This window comes from Octodon degus, unplaced genomic scaffold (assembly GCF_000260255.1).
Source record: "Octodon degus isolate 3935 unplaced genomic scaffold, OctDeg1.0 scaffold00069, whole genome shotgun sequence".
NCBI lineage: Eukaryota > Metazoa > Chordata > Mammalia > Rodentia > Octodontidae > Octodon > Octodon degus.
Window position 1 is genome coordinate 9,721,520 of NW_004524645.1, and position 22,231 is coordinate 9,743,750.

Below are 22,231 nucleotides of genomic sequence, written 5' to 3' on the forward strand. Positions count from 1 at the left end.
CCTGTCATCCCAGCACTGGGGAGGCTGAGGCAGGAGCATCACCATGAGTTGAGGGCCAGCCTGGGCTACATAGTGAGTTCCAGGCCAGCCAGAGCGACATAGTGAAGCCCTTTCCCAAAAATGAGAAACAAAAACAAAAAGACTGGAGGTTTAATGTAAACTGCCACATTCCCTACTGGCTGTCTTTGCAATATCGGTGCTATTGTATCTGTATGTCTCCAAAACAGTGCTGGTGCTGCAGTGCTGGGGCAAAAGCAGGCAGACCTCAGGGCGCACGCGCACAATTGACTTGTGTGAGGGCGTCAGATGGGGAATCCATGGAAACAGAGAGATCTGTGGTTGCTGGGGGCGGTGGGGGGCAGGAGAAGCTGCTTCATGATTTCTCTGTTGGAATGGTGGAAATGTTTCAGAGCTAGACAGAGCTGGTAATGACATACATTCTGAGTGTGTCAGTGCTGGCCAGGCATTCACTGTAAAATTATTAATTTGGGTTTGGTGAATTTAAAAAATGATTATGATTCTGGATGTATAAGTATAGAATATGTCTCAGATCATATATATATATATATATATATATATATATATATATATATATATATATATATGATATTAGGTGATTTTAAGGGATTATTCTCTGAAACAATATCAAAGATGACACAAGATGTATATCTCTCTGTCACTTGTGCCACCCAGGCCCCTTCTCTAGGATCTCTTTCCATTCACAGACCCATGAAAGCACAGCCTGAACTAGGGCTCCTCAACCCCTTTTGGCAGGAAGGTGACCACCTGTGCTGTTCTACGTGTTCTTGTTTGTTTGTTTGATGGTGCTGACATTTATCAGGATGCACCGTAATACAGGCCCTGGGGATTGCCCATGGTGCTCTTGATGTACAGAGCCCGGACGTTCTGTTAATTCTTTTTTTAAATGTATTTTGTACAGCATCTCACTATGCAGCTCGAATTCATAGAGATCCACCTGTTTTCATCCTCCCCAGGGCTGGGATTACAGGTGTGTGTCACCATGCCTGGACTCAGTCGCCAACTCAGGAGCCCAAGAGTGGGGCCAGTGCGGCATGCAGTTCAAGGATCAAACCCCAGCCCCTGTACTTGCCTTGGCAGGCGCTTAGTCTGCTGAGCTATCTCGCTGACCCTTGCCAATTCTTCTTGAGCAATCACACCAGGAAGTTGTTAGCCAGGTGGATCTTGAGCACAGCTATCTTCAAATGACCAACAGCCACAGCCAGGTACAGGACCTTCTTCATCTGGAACTCGACTGTGGACTTCACCTTGTTGACCTTGGCCACCATGTTCTCATTGTGGGTCAGTAGGGAAGGGGACTTGCCAGCCTTATTGAGACTGGGTCCCGGGATGCGTGGGACCTGCTTGATCAGAGACTCTGAGGCCAGAAAAGGACTGTACTTCTTGACCCACTTTTTGACCAGCTTCTTGTTCTTATTGAGCTTCTTCAGCACCTTGATGCCCATGTAGGAGATGTTCATAGCCTTGGCCTGGCTGCAGTGCTGCTAGTTCCACAGGATGCACACAGAGAACTTGGGGCGGGGCATGGACTTGAGCCTGACGCTGCCTGAGAAGCACTCATCTTCTGAGGGCTACAGTTCTTCAAGTTGATGTGCCACTCTAGTCTCCTAAAACTTCTGGCACTTGAGCTGGTGCCCATGTAGGACCTTGTGCGCTGCCTCATACAGAGTGTCATGAGAGACTTTGCTGCTCAAGACTCCTTGTGCTGCAGAAACTGGAAAAAAGGAGCTTTTGTGACAGGGTCTTGCTATGTAGTTCAGGCTGGCCTTAAACTCACTACATAGTTCAGTAGCCTAGGCTGGCTTCAAATTCCAGCGATCTTCTGTCTTGACCTCCAGAGTACTGAGGTGACAAGTGTGTGCCACTGTACCCAACTCCTGAGAAGAGGGTTTTGCTTTGTTTATTTGTTTTTGTGGTGCTGGGGATCAAACCCAGGGCCTTGTGCATGTAGGGCCGGAGCTCTACCATTGAGCTATATCTCCAGTCCACTTTGTTTCATTTTGAGACAGAGATTCACTTTGTAGTCAATGCTGGCCTCAAATTTGTGATCCTCTTGCCTCAGCCTCACAAGTGCTGGCATTACAGATATGCATCACCATGCCGGCCTGAGAGAAGTCTTAAGTATCCTCTTCCTGGTAGAAGCAGCACCTCAGCATGTGCCAGTCTAATATACATGCTACAACCTACAATCAATAAGGCTGAGCAATCTGAGTAGAAAGTATAACTATTTTAAAGTGGGTATGACTGTGGGCCTGTCATCCTAGCACTTGGAAGCCTGAGGCAGGAGGATCACCATAAGTTGTAGGCCAACCTGGGCTACACAGTAGTTTTAGGCCAGCCTAAACTACATAGCAAGACCTTATCTCAAAAAACAAAACAGAGCTGGGATATAGCTCAGTGGCACAGCACCTGCCTGGCAAGCACAAGGCCCTGAGTTCAATTCCCAGTACCAAAACAATAAGAAAAAAAACCACAAAACAAAACTTCTGATCCAACTGGGTCATCTTAGTGCTTTAAAGCCTGTCTCAAAATAAAAAAAATAAAATAAAAGGGGTTGGGGATGTAGCTCAATTTGAAGGCTCTGATTTCAATCCCCAGTACCACAAAAGCAGAAATAAAGGAAAAAGAAAAGAATTACAATCATTTTAGCTAGTTAGTTGGCTGAGGCAGGAGGATTGCCATGAATTGTAGGCTACCCTGGGCTATATGGAGAGAACTTGTCTCCAAAGCAAAAATAGAAACAAAGTGATAATCGTTTTCTAAATCTCTCACTGTCTTATGGGAATGTGGACATCTGTAGGAAGTGCAGAATTTGGTCAAATTCCTGTGAGGACTAAAATTGGATTATCTCAGGAAGATGGTATTGGGAAATCTCAGGAAACAGCAAGCTCTTCGTCCTGTGGGAAGGTAGATGTGCTTTCACAATTTAAAGCCCTCGAATAGGCAGTAAATGTGAAAGCCAATGTTTTGGATTAATTAGTGCTCTGGGATAGCAGGGTGTGGTGGCACATATCTGTAATCCCAGCACTCAGGAGGCTGAGGCAAGAGGATCGCCAAAAGTTCAGAGCCAGCCTCAGCTACACAGTGAGTTCAAGGCCAGCGTGAACTACATAGTGAGACTCTCTCTCAAAAAACAAACAAACAAAAAACCAAAATCAGTGTATGTCTGGTGTGTAATAAAATGCTGAGAAGGTACTAGGGGTGTGTGTGTGTGTGTGTGTGTGTGTGTGTGTTTGATTGACAAATGAAAACTTCCTATTCTCGCCAGTGATCATGGTCCTGGGACTGTCTGAGATGTTCACAGTGTTACAGAGATATGTGGCTACCAGGAGGTTCTCTAAGAGGACATAGAAAGGGCAATCCCCTTAAACAACTGATAGTTTGACCCTCATTTGAAAAAAATCAGAGAATGGATTTCTGGATGAACTTGATCTTTGCTGAGAATCTTTTTTCCTCAGAGGGTTTGTGTGGAGTTCGCTCTCTATGCCTGGCGTCTTGCTGGGCATGAGGAATATAGGTGTCACATGAGCACCTCTGCCTTCACCATGAGTGTCACATGGCCAGGGAGAGTCCACCACTGTATGGAGGAGCCTTCTGGCCCAGCTGGGCAAGTGAGGTGTGCTTGCAGGCATGTGGGCTGCGGGGTCTCCCAGGCTACACTGCGCCTAAGCTCTCGGCCTGAAGACTAAACTCAGTGTGCCCTCCTTAACATGAGCAATGGGAGTGTCTCACAGAATGGGAACAATCTGTGTTAAACCCACTCAGAGAGCCTGATGTTAATGGGAAGGTTGACAGGTACACAATCAGAACAGTTCCTCCTGCTCACAGGCATTAGATTATGAGAGCGAGGTTCTCCAGGTGCAGGGAAGGAGAATAGACAGGAGTAGTCATCCAAACAGGGCCAATTATCCTCCTCCTTGTCACTTTGGTGTTCAGTGTGGAGGACTACCTGAGTAGCTGTCCTAGAAAAAAGAGCAATTGTCTCCATCTTGGCTGACTCTGACCCTATTTCCTTATATTGATATGTACAGAGCTGGCTAGGATTCTTCCTTATCCCTTCAATCGGCTTTAAGCAATGCATTATTGGTTTAGCCGAGGTGCTGGTGGTAGGCTCTGAAGATGGCACGTGTGTTTCTCTGATAACACACACCTGCTGCTCTTTAATGTGCGCCAGATCGAAACAGGAGGAAGAACCAATGCTCCGCGCTGTGGGCTGGGATTGAGCCTCAAATTAGAGACTATGATTTCCTGGGACTTGAAAGATCACACATTAGAGCTGAAGCACCAGACCCCAATATATTAGATACTATCTCAGTTGTGTAATGTAGCAGGCTCTGCACATCCTTCTCTCTGCACATTGCACAGGTAAATGCAGGCCTCCTACCTAGCCCAGCTCACAGAACTCACCTACTTCATGCCATTCTCAGTCATTCATCCTCACACCACGCCTCTCTTCACAAATGAATAAAAGCTGGGTTTGATTTTGAATAAGGGCCTTTGTTCTGGATAGCCATTTATGTGGCTGGACTTAGGACCCCTTTGCTTCCCATAATTATGAATATGCTTTAGTGTTTTTTTTCTCACTGTGAGTTGCACTGGAAGTGGTAGAATTGAATTAACTTGATGGGATTCCAATAATTTATCCTTGGGATTACAAATAGAAACTTCTTGAACCGAGAGGAGGACCAGGAAGAGTTCTCTACATTTGGTATTTGCTTGTTTTTTTGAGACAGGGTCTCAAAAAAAAAAAAAAAAAGCCCCAGGCTGGCCTCAAACTGATGGTAATCCTCCTGCCTCAGCCTCCCAGGTGCTGGGATGACAGGTGAATGCCTCCATGCCTGGCCAAAGTTCTCTTTTCAACCAAGATCTTCTGTCTTCCAGACGCTATGTGATGAGCTCTGGCAGTCTGGCCTATCTAGTGCTTACCCTGGGTTTGGAGGTTTTCTTTCTTTTCCTGGCCATCCTGTTTCTTTAGCTGTCCAATACCTTTCTCATATTACCAGGTGTGATGAGCTCGTAATTTCCTCCCCTGCAGAGGAAGAGGGGTGGCCTCAGCCCTGGTCTTTCCAGCCAGTGTGATGTTGTATCCGTGTGCTCTACATTCTAGCCACTGCATGCCAGGCTTGGCTCAGTGACAGAATGAAGGTTAGAAATGTATTTTTGCCGGGCCAGTGAGATAGCTCAGCGAACTAAAGCACCTGCCTAGGCAAGCTCAGGGACCACGGTTTGATCCCCCACACAACATGCCACACCAGTCAGAGTCTGGGTAGGCATAGTGGTACATTAACATTGGTAAAATTGGTGAAGTTCAAGGTATGTCACTCAGCCAGTCGTGGGACATGTGCATGTAATTCTAGCACTTGGGGAGACTGAGACAGGAAGACTGCAAGGTTAAACCCATGCTGGGCAGTGTAGTGATTTAGCAATGCCTTGTCCTGAAATAACAACAACAAAATGTTGATGGGAGTGTAGACTGGAACAACCATTATGAAAATCAGTGTGGAGATTCCTCAAAAAGCTAGAATTGGAGGTTTCATTTAACCCAGCTATTTCTTTCCTGAACAGTTTTCCAAATGAACTGAAAACATCATACCATAGCACTATATGTGCACTTATGTTTATAGCAGCACAATTTGTCATAGCTAAATCTTGGAAACAACCCAAATGCTCATCACCTGAGGAATGGATATAAAAGATGTGATATTTTTACACAACTGAGTATTATTCAGCTATAAAAAAATGATAAACTCAAAGCTTTTATAGGTAAATGGATGCAACTAGAGGCCATCCTCCTAAGTGAAATAAATCAGACCCACATGTGCAAACATCACATTGTCTCGATAGTGTAAGAACTTGAAAGAATAAATAAAATCTGAAAGGTGAAATAGATACCGTGAAAGGGAAAGAATCTGTTCAAAGGGAAGGAACAAGTGGGATGAGGAGAAGGACAAAAAAAAAGAAGGGGAGGCTTTCCACCACCTTGGGCCCCTGGCCGCCCTGGCACGTTATGCACTCCTCTGGAGCTGCCCTCCTCTGGAGCTGCCCGCACCTTGCACCCTGAGCAGCCAGAAGCCAGAGGATGAGCCCAGCAGGGACTCAGGCATGAGTCTCAGTGGCAGCGGCAGCGGCAGAAGCTCTGGAGGAAGAGAATGAAAAAGGAAAAGTGATCCTTTCTGCAGCTGATGGTATAATGACCTTTTGGTGCTAATGTCTCTGGAAGAACCTCGACTGCCCAGGGACGTTCAAACCCTGCTGCTCCTAATCTTCAGTCCTCTTCTGATCCCTTTAGAACTAGGATTGCCAGGGACCCAGATGCACTGGAGCACATGAACCCAGGAGTATGTGTATCCATCTCATACCACTCCCGAATAGGGCTCCATTCTGATGTCAAACATTGACAACGTGAGGACTGACTTTCTAATTAAAACCATTGCTAAACGGGGCAAGGCTGTGCTGTTAATAGGTGACCAAGAACAGGCAAAACAGTCATAATCGAACTTTTCATGTCAAAGTATGATCCTGCAAGTCAGGTGATCAAAAGTCTGACCTTTTCTTCTGCAAACACCCCTCTGATGTTACAGGTACTGGCTTTATGGTACTGCTCATGAAAGCCAAGTTTCTGATGCACTGTGGAACTCTCACAGCGCAAAAAATAAAATAAAGAAGGAAAGGGAAAAGATATATTTATGTACATATACAGGATAGCTTGGATAATTGTACTACTGATTTCTGCTGGTCTAATGAAATGAGGAGTTAAAGCTTTATATATTTTTCTCATTTTAGTTTCTTACATTTTTTTACTTTTTTTTTTTCAGAACTGGGAATTGAACTCAGGCCCTTGTGCTTTCCAGGGAAGCGCTTATTCCACTAAGCCATCTCCCTGCCCCCCCCCCTTTTAAACCAATTTTGCATGCTTACATCAGATAATCTAAACAACTAATTTGATTTTTTTTAGCTTTAAGGATTTTTTAATGAGTTCATCATTCTTTTGAAATCATGTGAAATAGATTTGCACAGATACCTTATGTGATTGGTATTGAATGAAGGTTTTCAAGAAGCTATTTTAAAAATTACTTCCTAAATTTTCCCTTAGATGGGAGGAAAATTTCAAACATTTTTGTTGTTGTTCTTGTTGTGGTTGTTGTTGGTGTTGGTAATAGCATAATGACAGTGGGAGGGTGGCAACAAAGGGATAAGAAAAATATTATGAATGATTTCTTCCAGTCCTGCCATATGTAACATTCTGTTACCTAAATCATAGTTAGATCACATGCAATCTACTTATTAAACTGCATTCTATTTACCAGCAGGGTTTTCTGCAGTAAACAACTAATTTGAAGACATTATGCAGTATAACAACCATTGTTGAATTCCTACTATTTTGCTTAGTGAAATTCTGTACCTTTTTTTTCACTATTTTTTATTCTCTTTAAAAAATAAAAATAAAGGGGCCGAGGAGATGGCTCAGTAGGATGAGCGCTTGACTGGAAAATGCAAGGATCTGAGTTCAATCCCCGGTTCCGCAAAAAATAAACAAATAAATAAATAAAAATAATAATAAAAATAAAGACTAAAATAGAAGAAACATGAATAGGAAGAAGAGAGAAGTTCAAATACTTCCCCAAGTCACATATTTTATTGTTGCAAATATATATATGTATATATATATATATATATATATATACATATATATACACTAATTTTTTTCCTTTATACTACTAGTTTATCTTAGGTTGTTGAAAAGAAAGTTTTTTGTTATTATCTGTTTCTTTTTTGTAAGGATCTTTTTGGTTTATCTTGTACCCTGAGTAATTACTTTAAAGATAACAATGCTCAGTGTATTAACTACTGTTATTCTCTTATTATTTTGTTAAGATTTTTTTTTCATAAAATAAGAAAAAAAAATCAAACAAATAACTGGGGAGATAGCTCAGCAACGTAACTGCCTGCCTGGCAAGCCTAAAGCCGTGAGCTCATTCCCCAGTACAAAACAAAACAAACAAACAAACAAACAAAAACCACAGGACTGAGGACATAGCTCAGTAGTAGAGTGCTTGCCTAGTATGCAGGACACCCTAGTTTAATCCTCAGTGTCCCAGAAGAAAAAAAAATATATGTATATAAACACAGAAAAAGAATACAGATAGAAAGGTAAAGGTTGAATGAGTTATGAGTTTATGTGTGGAGTGAAAGACATTAATGACAAAGGATAAGGAGACAAGTTGCTAAGTTCCTAGGTGTCCTCCCCCAAAGCCTCAGTGCTTGTAAGTGGAGCTTTTGAGAGGTGGCTGGACCTTAGGGGATACTGGGATTAAGGGTGTGTAATCCCTAAACTGGTGTAGTATAATTCTGGGTGTGGAAAATGGAAGGCCCATTCTGGGCTTGTAGCCTGGATGGCATATAGAGCAAAAGATGGACAGAAGGCTTCCCTGCTTGCTGTTGGCTGCTTGCTGTGCCCTGGACTGTTTCTCTTCTATGATGACCTCTGCCATGTGTCAGCGACTACGGACTGAAGCCTCTATAAACAGTGAACCGAAGTAAACTTTCCCTCCTTAAAAAAATAAATAAAAAGGCTGGGGATGTGGCTCAATCATTAGTTGCATTAGAAAATAATGTCACCGGCCCTCACATTAATAAAGTGTAAAAACCTGCCAAACATGAAGCCTGTTTCCTTTGGAATAATTGTCTACACCTCTATACCTTTCTTCCTATGTCCAGGAACCCATATTAACTTTGTGTTTTTCTCCCCATATTAACTTTGATCTCTGTGGGTTCCAGTTCCCTGAGGCTAGCTACAAAGCCAACAGAATTTGCCTCTGTAATATTGGCTGGTCTGTCCCCAGCACCCTAGGGCCACCACAATGTGCTTTCAAATTTTTAAAAAAATTTTATTCATTTTAATGGGAAAAAATAGCAATGAAACAGTTTCTAAACAGGTTAGTAGGACAGTTACAATAATACATACATTGCATATTGTTGTCTTCATAGTAGTTATTCAAAGGACAAGATGCAGACATGATATCTTTTTTTTTTCAAACCAAATTGGTAGGACAGTTTCAATAATTAACACATTGCATACATTCTTCCTAGTGGTTAACTGCTGTACAAGATGCAGACATAATATCCTATTTACAAACTCTATTAGAACAAATCCCTCTATTCATAAAGAGAATGGAACTATATATCTATCCTAACCACTTTGAATACACAGATACAAAATGAACATACATCTGTATCCCCTTTTTTTTGCTATGTTCTGTTATTTGAATATTATAGATGTGTTAACTCAGCAAATTATTCTAAGGGTCCAGTAGTTGCTTTCAAATTTTAATAAGAATCTGAATACATGCACTCCTTTTCAAGTTACTCAGCCCCTAGACAGCATGCAGAGAATGTCCCCTGCCTAATGAGGAAAGGCCCTTGTGGCCTTTCCCCTACTAGTAGTTTCCATTCCTAATGAAGGTGCTGTCTCCTGGAGCAAAGATAAGAAAAATCTTAATAGACAGAACACCAAGTGGGCCAGGTGTGGTGGGGCATGCCTGTAATCCCAGCATTAGGGAGGCTGAGGCAGGAGGATGTCCATGAGTTTGAGGCCAGCCTGCGCTACATAGCAGGTTCAAAGCCAGCCTGCACTACATAGGGAGACTCTGTCTAAAAAATTAAAACAAAACCCAAGAAGCAAACAAATGAAAACCCAACAAACATGGAATGCCTCTTAAAGTTTTGCAATAAAGAAATGATAACCCTTGAGGACCTAAGAGAGACTTAATACTGGATGCCAACAGAGGCAGGCAAAGTGCTTCATGAAGAAAGCTTTGGGGCCAGAGATATAGCTCAGTGGCACAGCACATTCCTGGAAAGCTCAAGGTCCTGAGTTCAATATATATTTTTTTTTCAATTTTTTTTTTGTATTGGGGATCAAACTCAGGACCTTGCACTGGACAGGCAGGTGCTTTGAGTTCAATTTCTGTTACCTCTTCCTAAAAAAAAAAAGATTTGGCCAAGCCTAACGTTGGAGATGAATGAATTAGGATGAACCTGAGATAAAGATCTAAAGAATGGGGATGATAAAAGTAAGGTTAGTCTAATTTAGAGAAGAGAATGATGGAAGATAACAGAATGGGCAGAAACTATTCTTTCATCCAGTTTTGGAAAATATGTACCATTTTCTAACACATTGTATTCCTTTTTCTTTTTTCCATCGTTTTGAAACAGGGTCTCACTATGCAGCTCTGGCTAAGCTCACTTTGTAGCCCAGGCTGACCTCGAATTCACAATGATCCTCTTGCCTCAGCCTCTGAGTGCTGGGATTATAGGCAGGCACCACCATGCCTGGCCACTCTATTGTTTAGAAATGGATTACTAAATGTGGCTCACATTCACGAGAAGGGGAATTAGACTTCATTTTTGGAAGGGAAGGACACTTGTAGACAGATTGGAAAACTACCAGAGTGTATATAAAAGATGATATAAGCCTGTGCCATGGTAGCACATGCCTGTAATCACAATACTGGAGGCCAGCTAGGCTACACAGTGAGTTCTAATCCAACCTGAACTACATAGTGACCCCCTGCCTCAAAAAGCTAAAACCCAAACCACATGATGTTATGAGAAACACTCCAGGCCGAGTGTGGTGGTGCACACCTCTAATCCCAGCCCCCTGGGAGGCTGAGGCAGGAGGATTGCTGCAAATATGAGGCCAGACTGGGCTACGTTATAAGTTGAGAACTTGTCTCAAAAAAAGAAAAGAAAAGAAAAAGAAGTATATCAGGCTGCAGGAGTAGATGTAGCTCAGGGGTAAAGTGCTTGCCTAGCATGCTTGGTACCCTGGTCTTGGTCCCTAACAGGGAAGGGAGGGAGAGAGGAAGTAAAAATCAAACACCCCCCCCCAAAAAAACCCCAACACACCAGATCTCTAATATCCATATTTCTCAAAGGATCAGTACTACATATGTTTCTCTTGAGCAACTAATTTGTTTTTGTTTTGAGATGTGCTAAATCAAACTGTAAATTGTTTTTCTCTTTTCTCAGCTATCAAGAAGGTCAAAAAAATTTTGTTTACCTCTCGCTTGAGTGTATGATCTTACAGTGTGCATTTCATGTGCCATGACATAGCCTTATTTTCCCATCTTATCCCTTTGTTACTTGAGTATATGCGTGCATGTGTGTATCTACACATGCACATGGTATGACATCTCTATTGTGTGTCATAGCATGTTGCATAGAATCATTCTAAATCCTTTTGATATGAAGATGTGGTTCAATAAATACAACTGAATATTCATTTCTCTTAAGACCTGCAGTTACAGAGTTATTTTTTCTTCATAATGACAATTTTATTGTTTTGTTTTCATACATAATGAAGCAATATATTAAATCCTGAAGTAAAATGATTCCCAAGTCTCACCACCCAGGAAAGATGTTATTAGCATTTTGATGAATAATCTTCTAAACATCTCTATCTAAACATACTCTTAGGCAACTCTACATAAATAAAATATCTTTTTTACCTGCCAATTTTTAAAAATGCTTACAATTTTAGGAGCTACCTGGTATTCTATTGTACTGTTAAGGCACACTTATAGAAGAGCAGACTTGCAGGCATATTATAAGAAAAGTTAGAAATCAATTCATAGCCCATAACTATGGTCATGCTCCCTGTCATGTAGCTAGCCTTGACTGTCTAGGCCAAGATGTACCCTGTTAACAATGTGTGGGGTCAATCTGACTGTGTCTGGCTTGCGTTTTAAAAATCCACAGTGATTGCAACTTGCTTCAAGGCTGTCCTGTTTGGGGGAAGACTGGCCCAGTCAAGGACACTTTCAACTCTACCTACTCTTTCAGACCCGTCCCTCCCAGAATGCTCCTGTACAAACCTGCCTGACAATATATGACATAATTCTTGTATTCCATATAACCAATCATGTAATAACCTGCTGTCAGCTTTGTACTTTCCACTCGCAAACCATATTTAAACTGAACTCAAACTTGACTCTGGGCTGGTGATTTGAATCTCTGGGTGCCCAAGCCTGCTAGTGTAATAAAAGTTGCTTTCTAACTCCTCAGTGCAAAGTCTTCCACTTGGTTTGATATTCTTTTTTCTGCTACAGCACTACAACTTAACTGCCATGCACCCTGCCACTCAATTTCCTAGCCAATTGTACTATGGATAGATTTATTCTACATTGTGCAGGAACTTCTTCCTTTAAGAAAATGAGATTTTGTGGCTCAGCCCATTAGGTTTACATAGTTTCGGTATAAGTTCATTATTAACTGCCATCTGTGTCTCAAATTCTTCCTTCGTTTTGAAATCTCAAAACTGATCAGATGTGTTCTGCCCATGAAACAAAACAATATTTTCCCGAATTTACAAAATAATTACAATCAATGCATGAGATTTTTCAGATATTGAAATTTACTCTCACACATTATTAAATTTTTGGCACCTGCTAACAATGTTTTGTATTCAACGCCAATAAAAGATGGTATATAGGTTTTGCACACATTTTCATAACGAATTATTTAAGACAGTAAGTCCGGATTTCATGATGGTGCTGTAACTTCAACATCTTGTGGGAATCTTTGGATTCCGTCAGCTGGAAACAGCGAACATTACGGAGGAAAACCACCTTCCCGGTCAAGGGAAGAAAAGCAACTGATTCAGTAAACTGAGTTTGTTGAAATATTTAAGAACGAAACTAATGGTGGAGAAAGTAGGACACATTTAACACGAATTAAGCTCCAACTAATTGTGCGGAACGGCGGCTCAGCCAAAGTGAAGGGGAGGCGGCGCCCACCCACTGGCGCTCAGTGCAGTTTGTGGTGAGAACGACAGTGGAAGGGCTGGACTTTGGGAAGTGTCCCAGTCCAAAAGCCTCATATTCTGAGAGCCATGACATCCACCTTGAGCATCGCGAATGTTCCTTTTATTCCTAAGTCATTTGCACTCCATTCAGAAGAACAGCAACAAAATTCCGCTCCTTCTCAAACCCTGCACTATATTTAAACTTTTCCGGTAGGACAATAACTAGTACCTTCTGCGGCCGAGACAGAGCCCAGAAACTACAAGTCCCACTGGACGGCACACACCGGTCCCGGGGTTCTCGGCCCTCCGTGCGTCTCACAGCACCCGTTTGACGCTCCAATCCTGATGCAGGCTTTTAAACCGGGCCCGCGCGGCCTGCTGGGACTTGTAGTCCGCTCCCGAGGCCCTCCCATGGTCCGCGCAGACTCGCGCGGCCTCTGCCTGCCCTTCCGCCCTAGCAGAATCCCAGCCTGGGATTTACTGTTCCCCACCCCCAACAGGGGCCTGCCCTTAGGGGCCAACCTCCTCCGGTCACGTGGGACACCTGCGCGCGGCGATTGGCCGTGGGGATTTGGGGGCGGGGCTCAGGGCCCTGAGAGGTTCCTTGCCTGTTGTCGGGCTGCTTGTTTGGCTGCTGCCGTCACCTCATGGCGACTCGGGTAGAAGAGGCAGCGCGGGGAAGAGGCGGCGGCGCTGAGGAGACTGTGGAGGCCGGACGGAGTGGACGGCGACGCAGCCCGCGGCAGAAGGTCAGTCAGGGGGACGTTTTTGTTGTTGCCGCGTGAGGGAGATGCTCGGACTACCCTTTTTGGGGTGCACCTCTTCACTCTCCCCGGGTACCTTTAGGCACGGGACGAACATCCGGCCTTTCTCCCTCCCGTGGGTGACGACAGTGGGAGCAGGTGGGGGGGTGGGACCAGGATGGATGGGGTGCGAAGGGACGTTGACTGGTGCTTGAGGGCGCGCGACGCGGGGGGTGAGGAAGGGCAAGGTGCACACGGGTCTCAGGGGTGCGGGCTGGCAGCGGGGGCGCGCCAGGTGTGACAGCCACGTGAGGGGCCGCGGGCGCCAGGTGTCCCCTCTCTCACCCCCCTGTGCTCACGGCGCACCGGTCCCAGCGCTGCGCTGCCTGTGCCGTGAGCGCCAACGTCCGCGGACTCTGGGGCTTGACTCTCCCTCTCGGCGGCGGGCAGGTGCGCAGGGCGCGCTGCGGGGCGCCCCGGGCACGCGGGCGCGGCTGTGGCGCAGCAAGATAACCGCGGGAGCCCCTTCCCCCGCCCCTGAGCTCCCCGCCGCCGCGCGCGGGCGGGAGGGACAGAGGGAGGGGGCGCCGCGGGCGGGCTGGGGCCCGGAGACCGGCCTGACGGGCCGGTGATGCTGGGTGACCTGTGTCCCGCAGAGTTGGGAGCAGCATCTTCTGGTCGCTGGTCTTCCCAGTCCTCCGGGTCCCACCTTCCTTTTTCTTACTTTTTTTCCTTTTTAATTTGATAAGCAGAACTCGAGAGCCTCCCCGACCCTGGCCTTTGGTCTTTCTTAATCTGGAAGTCAGGCTGGACCGTTTCCCCTTGCCTTCCTTCCTTGCTTCACGTCAAGGAGTTTTCTGTGTCTCCCTGGATACATTCAAGTCGAATGGGAGATTCCACTTGTTCTGGAGCTCAGTGGGCGGAGTTTGAAAAAGATTGCACAACAAGAGGGTAGAAGGCTTTTGGGGCCCAGGAATGAGTACTGCGGGGAATGGGCCTGGGGAAGGTCGAAAGCTCCTCTTTTTTTTTTCCTGGCAGGTGAACAGATTGAAAGGTTCAACTTGTTGGACTCCCTGCTTGATCACTCAAGGCTATTTAATATTACTTATGGATCTGGCTAATCTTAGAAATCACTCTTGTATGAAATTACGAAATACGTAATATTTTTTCTAATGCAATTCATGAACTTCAAAAGGGAGAACAAAGGTCCCATTGCACATTTGAACAAGTGTCAAGCATCTGACTTTTTGGGGCCTGTTTCCGAGGTCATGTCTCAGCAGGAGGGTGTTACTACTTCTCAGTTACCTTTCTTTTTTTTCTTTGTATTCTACAAAGGATTAAAAAAAGAGATGCAGTGCTTGTAAGACTGAAAAAAACTGTGGGCGAATGCACTTTAGGGTTTCAACACTGTCACATTGGACACTTATTCCCTCAGGGTGGGAAAGCCAGTCTCAGTGTTTGATTTCATAGGTTTCTCAGGAGAGAACTCTCCGATAAAAAGCCACTGCAGTTGAGGACATAAGTGCCCTTTTATGCCACTGGGATAAGGACAAAAAGTCATTGAATTAGGAACTGAAGTTTAATCAACTAGTATTTTAAAGGACCAAGATAAGAGGTAATGACCCTTTATGCAAAAGCTTTGGTTAACAACTAGATATGAATAGCCATATATCTATCCACTGCCTTATTTTTGTTTACTTTCTCCCCTTTTTGTCTTTCCTCGTGCTTCTATGGGAATATTTTTTCCTTTTGGTTTTCTACCAACTATGATGTGGAATTTAAACACATTGTTAAATGTCAGCTTTTGAATTTTAAAAGTGGGTGAATATTTTCAATTTTGACCTCACCTGGTGGTGTATGCTTGTAATATTGGTATTTGGAAGGCTGAGAGGACTGTGGAGACTTGAAGACGAGCCTGGACTGCTTCATGAGACCTTGGATCCAAACACCAAAACAAAGCAAACAAATCTGGCCTGGGGATTGTACCCAGGGCCTTCACACTGAGATGTATCTCCAGGCTCTTAATTTTTTTTTTTTTACTTTGAGATGGGTTCTCCCTAAATTCCTGTCTTCAGGGTCACTAACTTAATTGAGTATTCCTTAATTCTTTTTTTTTTTTTTTTTTGAGACAGGGTCTCACTTTCAGTTCAAGTTGGCTGCAAGATCACTTTGTAGCCCAGGCTGGTCTTGAACTTGGAACAATGCTCCTGCCTCAGGCTCCTGAGTGCTGGGAGTACAGGTGTGTGCCACCACACCCAGCTATTATTCCTTTATTCTAACTTGGCCTCTGCCATTTTTTTTTCTGGAAGCAGAAATGATGTATAACAAGTTGGGTTGTTTTTGAAAAAATACTGAAGAAATTAAAAGCCAGTTGTCATTGTAGGACTTGAAGAGCAGAAAGTTGGATATTGGCTTCGTTAGTTCCTGGGTTCCTGGTCATTTGAATCATCTACCTGGTTATTTTTTTTTTAACCTGATCATTTCGTTTTTGTTTGTTCTTTTGAGATAGGGTATTGCTGTGTAACCCAGGCTGGCCTGGAACTTGTAGTCATCTTTTGTGTCAGCCTCTTGAGTGCTGGGATTACAGGCCAGCACCACAACCCCCAGCTCCACATTTAATTTTTTTTTTATTTTTTAAAGATAGGGTCTCTTTATGTTGCCCAGGGTGGCCTTGAATTCCTGGGCTTCAGTACCTAGTCACTTTTTTTGGTACCAGAAATTGAACTCAAGACCTTGTGCTTGTCAGGTAGGTGCTTGTGCTACTGAGCTGTATCCCCAGCCCTAGTCACTCTTGACCTGCTCAGTTAATTGGTGGCATTGTTTCCCAACTAAATCCTTTTGCATGGTCTCTTAAGATAGCTTCTTCTTTTAAAGATAATATTACAGTACATTTATTTTTTATTTTATTGAGAAATAGCAATGAGACAGTTTCAAAACAGGTTAGTAGGATAGTTACAATAATTAATACATTGCGTATTGTTGTCTTCGTAGTAGTTATAGTATAAAATGCAGACATGATATCTAAACACTATTAGTACAAATCTTTCTTCTCATTGAACTAAGAGAAAGTAGCTGTATATCTCACAGTACATTTATTTTAAAGGTTTTCTTGGGGAATTGTCTAAAACTGTGCTGGAGGCCCAGGGATATAGCTCAGTGGCACAGCACCTGCCTGGCAAGCACAAGATCGTAAGTTCGATTCCCTGTACAACTCCCCCCCCCCAAAAAAAAAAGAAAAACTGTACTGGTATGAGAGCCACTGTGTGGCTTTTTAAATTTGTTAAATAAAAATTTTAAGTTATGTTTCTTAGTCATACTAACCAAATTTCAGGTGTTCCAATAGCCAGTGTGGCTAGAACCTACTGTATTCGAGGAAGCCTGTACTATATCCGTCATTGCGTAAAGTTCTTTTGGATAACATGGTCTTTTAAAAATGTGGTCTTAAAAGATGGTTGTACACTTATCAAGTAGTCCAGATGCATTAATTATATATTTATTTATTTGGTGATAAGGTCATATAGTTCAGGCTGGCCTCGAACTTGAATCCTTCCTGCCTCCCGAGTCCTGGGATTATAGGCATGTGCCACCACTCCTGGTCACATTCAGGTGATTTTAGAATATCAAGGTTATTTGTATTGCTTCTTAAAGCTTTATGTAGAATTTCTTTCTTTTTCTTTTTTTGGTCTTTTTAAGGTAGGGTCTCACTAGGTAGTTCAGGCTGGCCTTGAGCTCACTTTGTAGCCCAGGCTGGACTTGAACTCTCAGTGCTACTCCTACCTTAGCCTCCCAAGTGCTTGGATTACAGGCGTGTGTCACCATGCCTGGCAAAGATTTGTTTCACAAGGTTGATTTTTTTAAAAAAAGACATTTTGGAGAGCTTTTAGTTTTACAAAAAACTTGAGCAGAAAGTATAGAGTTCCCATTAATCTCAAAATACTGTTTCCCCTTACTTATATCTTATACTAGTACAGTATATTTGTTATAATTGTTGGGGAATCACTACCAGATGTGGTGGTGTATAACTGTAATCCCAGCACATGGGAGGCTGGGCTATATATATTCAACATTACAGTGTCACATATAATAGTTTCACTGCCCTGAAAGTCCACATGCCTGCCTTAGTCATCTTCTCTTATTCCTCCAAAATACTGACAAAGCTGAACATTTCACTCTCCATATTTTCATGTTTTCCAGAATGCCTAAGGTAGATTTTTTTTGTTATTCTTGTACTGAGAATTCTGGGAATTGAGCCCAGGGCCTTTGCACTGAGTTACAACTCCTCCCATTACAAGTCTTTTAAAATTATAAGACAGGATCTTGCTAAGTTGCTAAGGTGCCCCAGCTGAGCTTAAACTTGGAATCCTTCTACCACAGCCTCCTGAGTGCTGGGTCTATAGGACTATGCCACCATGCCTATATGTTATTTCAACCATGTAAACTAGATTTTTGCTTGAAATATTAAAAATTACTTAGAAAATTATTTTTATCTTCATAAACCATTTATTTTATTTTTGTCTTTTCTTTTGAGACAGGGTCTTACTATGCAGTTCAAGCTGGCCTTGAGCTCGCTTTGTAGCCTGGGCTGGTCTTGAATTTACAATGTTCCTCCTGCCTCGGCCTCCCAAGTGCTGGGATTATTGGCATCTGCTACCACATCCAGTCTCATACACCATTTAGAAGGCTAAAAATATATGTAATTTAAACTCATGCAAGTTCTGTTTAAATAGTGCCCTAGGCTGAGTATTGTGATTTCACCTGTAATCCCAGCACTAGGGAGGCTGAGGCAGGAAGAGAGCTGTGAGTTTGAGGCCACACTGAACTGCATAGCAAAATCTTGTCTCAAAAAGGCCAAATACATAGAAAATAAAAAAATATTGCCCTATAGTATTTGCTTGTCTTGGTTTTGGTTTTTTGAGACAGGATTTTTCTAGTTCAGGTGGCCATGAACTTACTATGTAGTCCAGGTTGACCTTGAACCCTTGAAGATCCTCCTGTGTCAGCCTCAGCCTCTTGAATGCTGGGACTATAGGTATGCACCACCATGACTGGCTCTGCACATTTCTTTTAGCACCATTTAGGTGTCATGGAGAAGGCTTAGACAGCTTTCATTGCGCACACTTAATGATGACCAAGGGACTTGGTCAGTGGACTTGCCTAAGGGTTAAAGCCGAGTCTGGAACCCAGTACCCTTTCATCTGTGCTGTGCTAATTAGTTACAGTGAGGATAAATAATATAGATTTTAGAGTCAGGACTCTTGGCACACTGCCACTGGAGAGCTTTGCAACCTCAGGCAGGTTTGTTGGTCTGTGAACCTCTGCTACCTCATCTGCCAAGTGGGAAGGACGCTCATGCCCGCCCCATTATGGTTAAGAGTGGGCGTGACATTGGGCATAGCGCGGTATGTAAGGTTTGACAGGCTGCTGGGGGAGAATATCTGTAAGACACGTTTTTCTTCTTTTAGAGTGCAACTGCTTACATAAATCCAGGCGCCCACCTTCCTAGTCCCCTCTCTTCAGAACTATTACATGGTAGGAGAATTCATAATGGGTCAGGAGATGGGTAGGAAGAAACCATTTTGTTAATCTTTTTTTTTCTCCCCACTTGCCAACTTGATGAATGTCCACTTTGCTGGCATAGATATTAAATAATAAGAAGCAAAGTGAGCTTTTATTTTCAACATTGTTTTCTAACCATACTGACAAGCTCTGGTAGATTTCACTTTTTTATGAGAGTCAAACTGGAAGAGCAATAATGAGAAGAGACCAGATATTACAATTCCTGTAGTAGTAACACATTTCCATATTATAACATGGCATGTTTATTTAAGTTGCATCTAGAAAACTATCAAATGTAGACAACAAAATGGGGTGTGTGTATAAGTGATTTGATTGTTTGGGGTTCTTTTTCCCCTCTTTCAGTGCTAGGGATCTTTTTTTAGTTTTGAGAGGGTCTTGCTGTGTAGTCCAGGCTGGCCTTGAACTCACCTCAATCCTCCTACAGTGCTAGGGATCTTACCCAGGGGCTTGGCATGCTAGTCAGGTGCCTACCACTGGGCTACATCCTTGTTCCATTTTGTGTGATTCTCTACAGGACTCACCATACCAGGTTTTTTCTACATAGATATGTTGTTCACATTTTATGCTTGTCATTGTTTTAAAGGAGAGACATTTGGTCAGATTTCATGTTTCATATACCATTTAAATATGCATGCATTCTATTATCTCTTTAACTGCAAAGGTGGTATCCTCACATATTGATGAGATGCCTGAGGTGCAGTCAAAACAGCCAAACCAGTGTGTGCGTGAGGCGTGAGGATTGGAGGACTTTGAGGCCAGCCCAGGCAATTTTGGGAGATCTTGTTGCCAAATGAAATGGGCTAGGGGTCCAGCTCAGCAGAGACCCTTAGTTTAATTCCCAGGACTGCAAAACCAAACTTGCTTAAATAATAGCTCCTAGTGGGTGAGATTGACCTAAGTTGGCATATAATTGTGTAACTGATAGTACAGTGGATGCCCTCACTGCATGGGTGGTTCTTGCTTACCTACTGAGCTCTAACTCTGTAGCCCTTTCCAGCTCCCTCCTCAGTTTCTTTTTTCTGCAGTAGTTGGGATTGAACCCAGGGCCTTTACATGGAGTTACATCTGCAACCCTTTTATGAACCAGGATCTTTTTAAGTAACTGAATGGTCCTGGCTGGAGTCAGACTTAGATCTTCCTTTCTCAACCTCCCAGAGTGCTGGGATTACAGGTGTACAACACTATGGTTGGCCTAAATTTCTTTCCATTAGGTTCTATCATGATTATTATTATTATTATTATTATTATTATTATTTTGAGACAGGCTCTTGCTATTTTAGCACATGTTGGTCTCAAATTCTGAATGATCTTCCTAACTCAGCCTCCAAAGTGCTGGGAGTGCTGGGATTATAGCCACGCACCACCATACTTGGCTCTAGGTGAACTTTTTTTTAAAAATGTATTTAGTACAGGGTCTATAGGGTCTCACTACATAGATGGGACTTGCCGTGATCCTTCCTGTTTTTCAGCCTCCCTGGCGCTGAGATTACAGGTCCGTGCCATCACGCCCAGTCTGAATCACCTTTTCAATGCGCCCCGGGGGCAGGGCCAACAGGGCAGGACAGGGATGAAGCCCTGCCCCTGCGTCTGCCTAAGCGGGTGCTTTAATCCGCTGAGCTATCTGGCTCCCCCTGTGTTTTTTTTTAAGGTACTGGAGATCAAATTCAGAACCTTATGCTTGCCAGGCAGGCGCTTATGCTGCTGAGCTATCTCCCTGGCCCTTAGTTGAAATTCTGTTGTCACTTTTTAATTGTCATATTTTATCTTAATTTTTATTCTGCTGGCACTGTTGCCTGCTTAAATTTTAGTAATTAAAATACATGGAATGATCATTGTTGTCCTGTGTGGTTAAAAATTTTAATCTTCCTCTCCCTTTCTGTCTCACTCTCTTTTTTTTTTTTGAATCAGGCTGTCACTGTGTAGTATAGGCTGGCCTTGAACTTGTGTTGCCCAGGGTGGCCTAGAACTCACAGAGATACTCCTATATTTGACACCACACTCAGCCCTTAACACATTTCTTGAGCATAGTAATGGTCAAAAATGTTGAGTGAGCAAACTTGATAGTAGATATAACAATAGTTTTTGGTAAATAAAAAAAATTATGGAGGGTGGGGTTGGGTGATTAGAGAATGTGGAAAAATCTGTTATGATTTAGATACCAGGGAGCTTTGAGCCTTCCAGGCTGGATACCTCTTTCATTCACTTAGGCCTTAGGGTGACATTAAAGACACCTGATATTTGAGGTGTGCCTTACAGTAATTTCCTATAAAGTGCCTCCAAGTGTAATTTGGATAAATTGAAAGGTAAAGGGTTTAGAAAGACCCTTTCAACTTCTGTTAAATCAAGTCCACACAGCACCCAGCCTGACATTAACAAAGAGTTGAAGTGGTCTGGGTTAAGTAGGACAGGCAAAAAGAAGGCTTGGTGTTTGTTTGGAAGGTGTGTGGGGATTGGTCCACGTGGGGCTGGGGAGGGTGGTGGAATTGGGACAAGGGTGTTCCACTTAGATAACCCGTATAGTAGAGGACCATTTTGCATGTAGCAGTCTGTGGTGTTCCTTGACTGCTGCCCCTCTGCTAAATAGGCCAGGCCCAGCATATATTTGTTTTCATGGCTTTGGGCATCAGAACTAAAAGTGATTTTGCAAATCCTAGAATCCAGTACTTTGCCTCCTGTTGCTTATACTACCAAGGATTGAAACCAGAGGCTTACACATGTCTTTGTTTTTAATTTAATTTAATTAATTATACAATGCTTGAGATTGAATTCAGGGCCTTCACATTTAACTACATTCTGCTTCTGCCTTTTTTTCAAAGACAGGGTCTAGCTAATTCCATAGTTTGCCCAGGCTTATCTTAAAATTTCCATCCTCCTGCCTCAGCCTCCTAGAATGCTGGGATTGTTGGCATGTGTCATCATACCTAGCTTATTTATTTTTTCATCACCTGGAGAAGAGCATTCTCCTTGGAACATTGCAGAGAAAGCTAAGAATCCAGTCTGTCTTCCATGTCTCAGCCCCACAAGCCTGGAGCAGCACGGTGCTCATGCTTCCCTGGAGACCGAGACT

The 22,231-nt window shown here is 43.2% G+C and overlaps 1 protein-coding gene and 1 pseudogene across 1 annotated transcript in view; one reads left to right on the forward strand and one right to left on the reverse strand.

Moving 5' to 3' along the window:
• Positions 1-837: 837 nt before the first annotated feature.
• Positions 838-2,138, reverse strand: LOC101579054 (annotated as a pseudogene).
• An 11,255-nt stretch (positions 2,139-13,393) lies between these two features.
• Txlng (taxilin gamma) overlaps positions 13,394-22,231 on the forward strand; it is a 51,677-nt gene continuing 42,839 nt past the window's right edge. Inside the window, exon 1 of the mRNA XM_004635080.2 lies at positions 13,394-13,593. Coding sequence (XP_004635137.1) covers positions 13,492-13,593 — 102 coding nt within the window. The 5' untranslated portion in view covers positions 13,394-13,491. The remainder of the gene's footprint in view (positions 13,594-22,231) is intronic.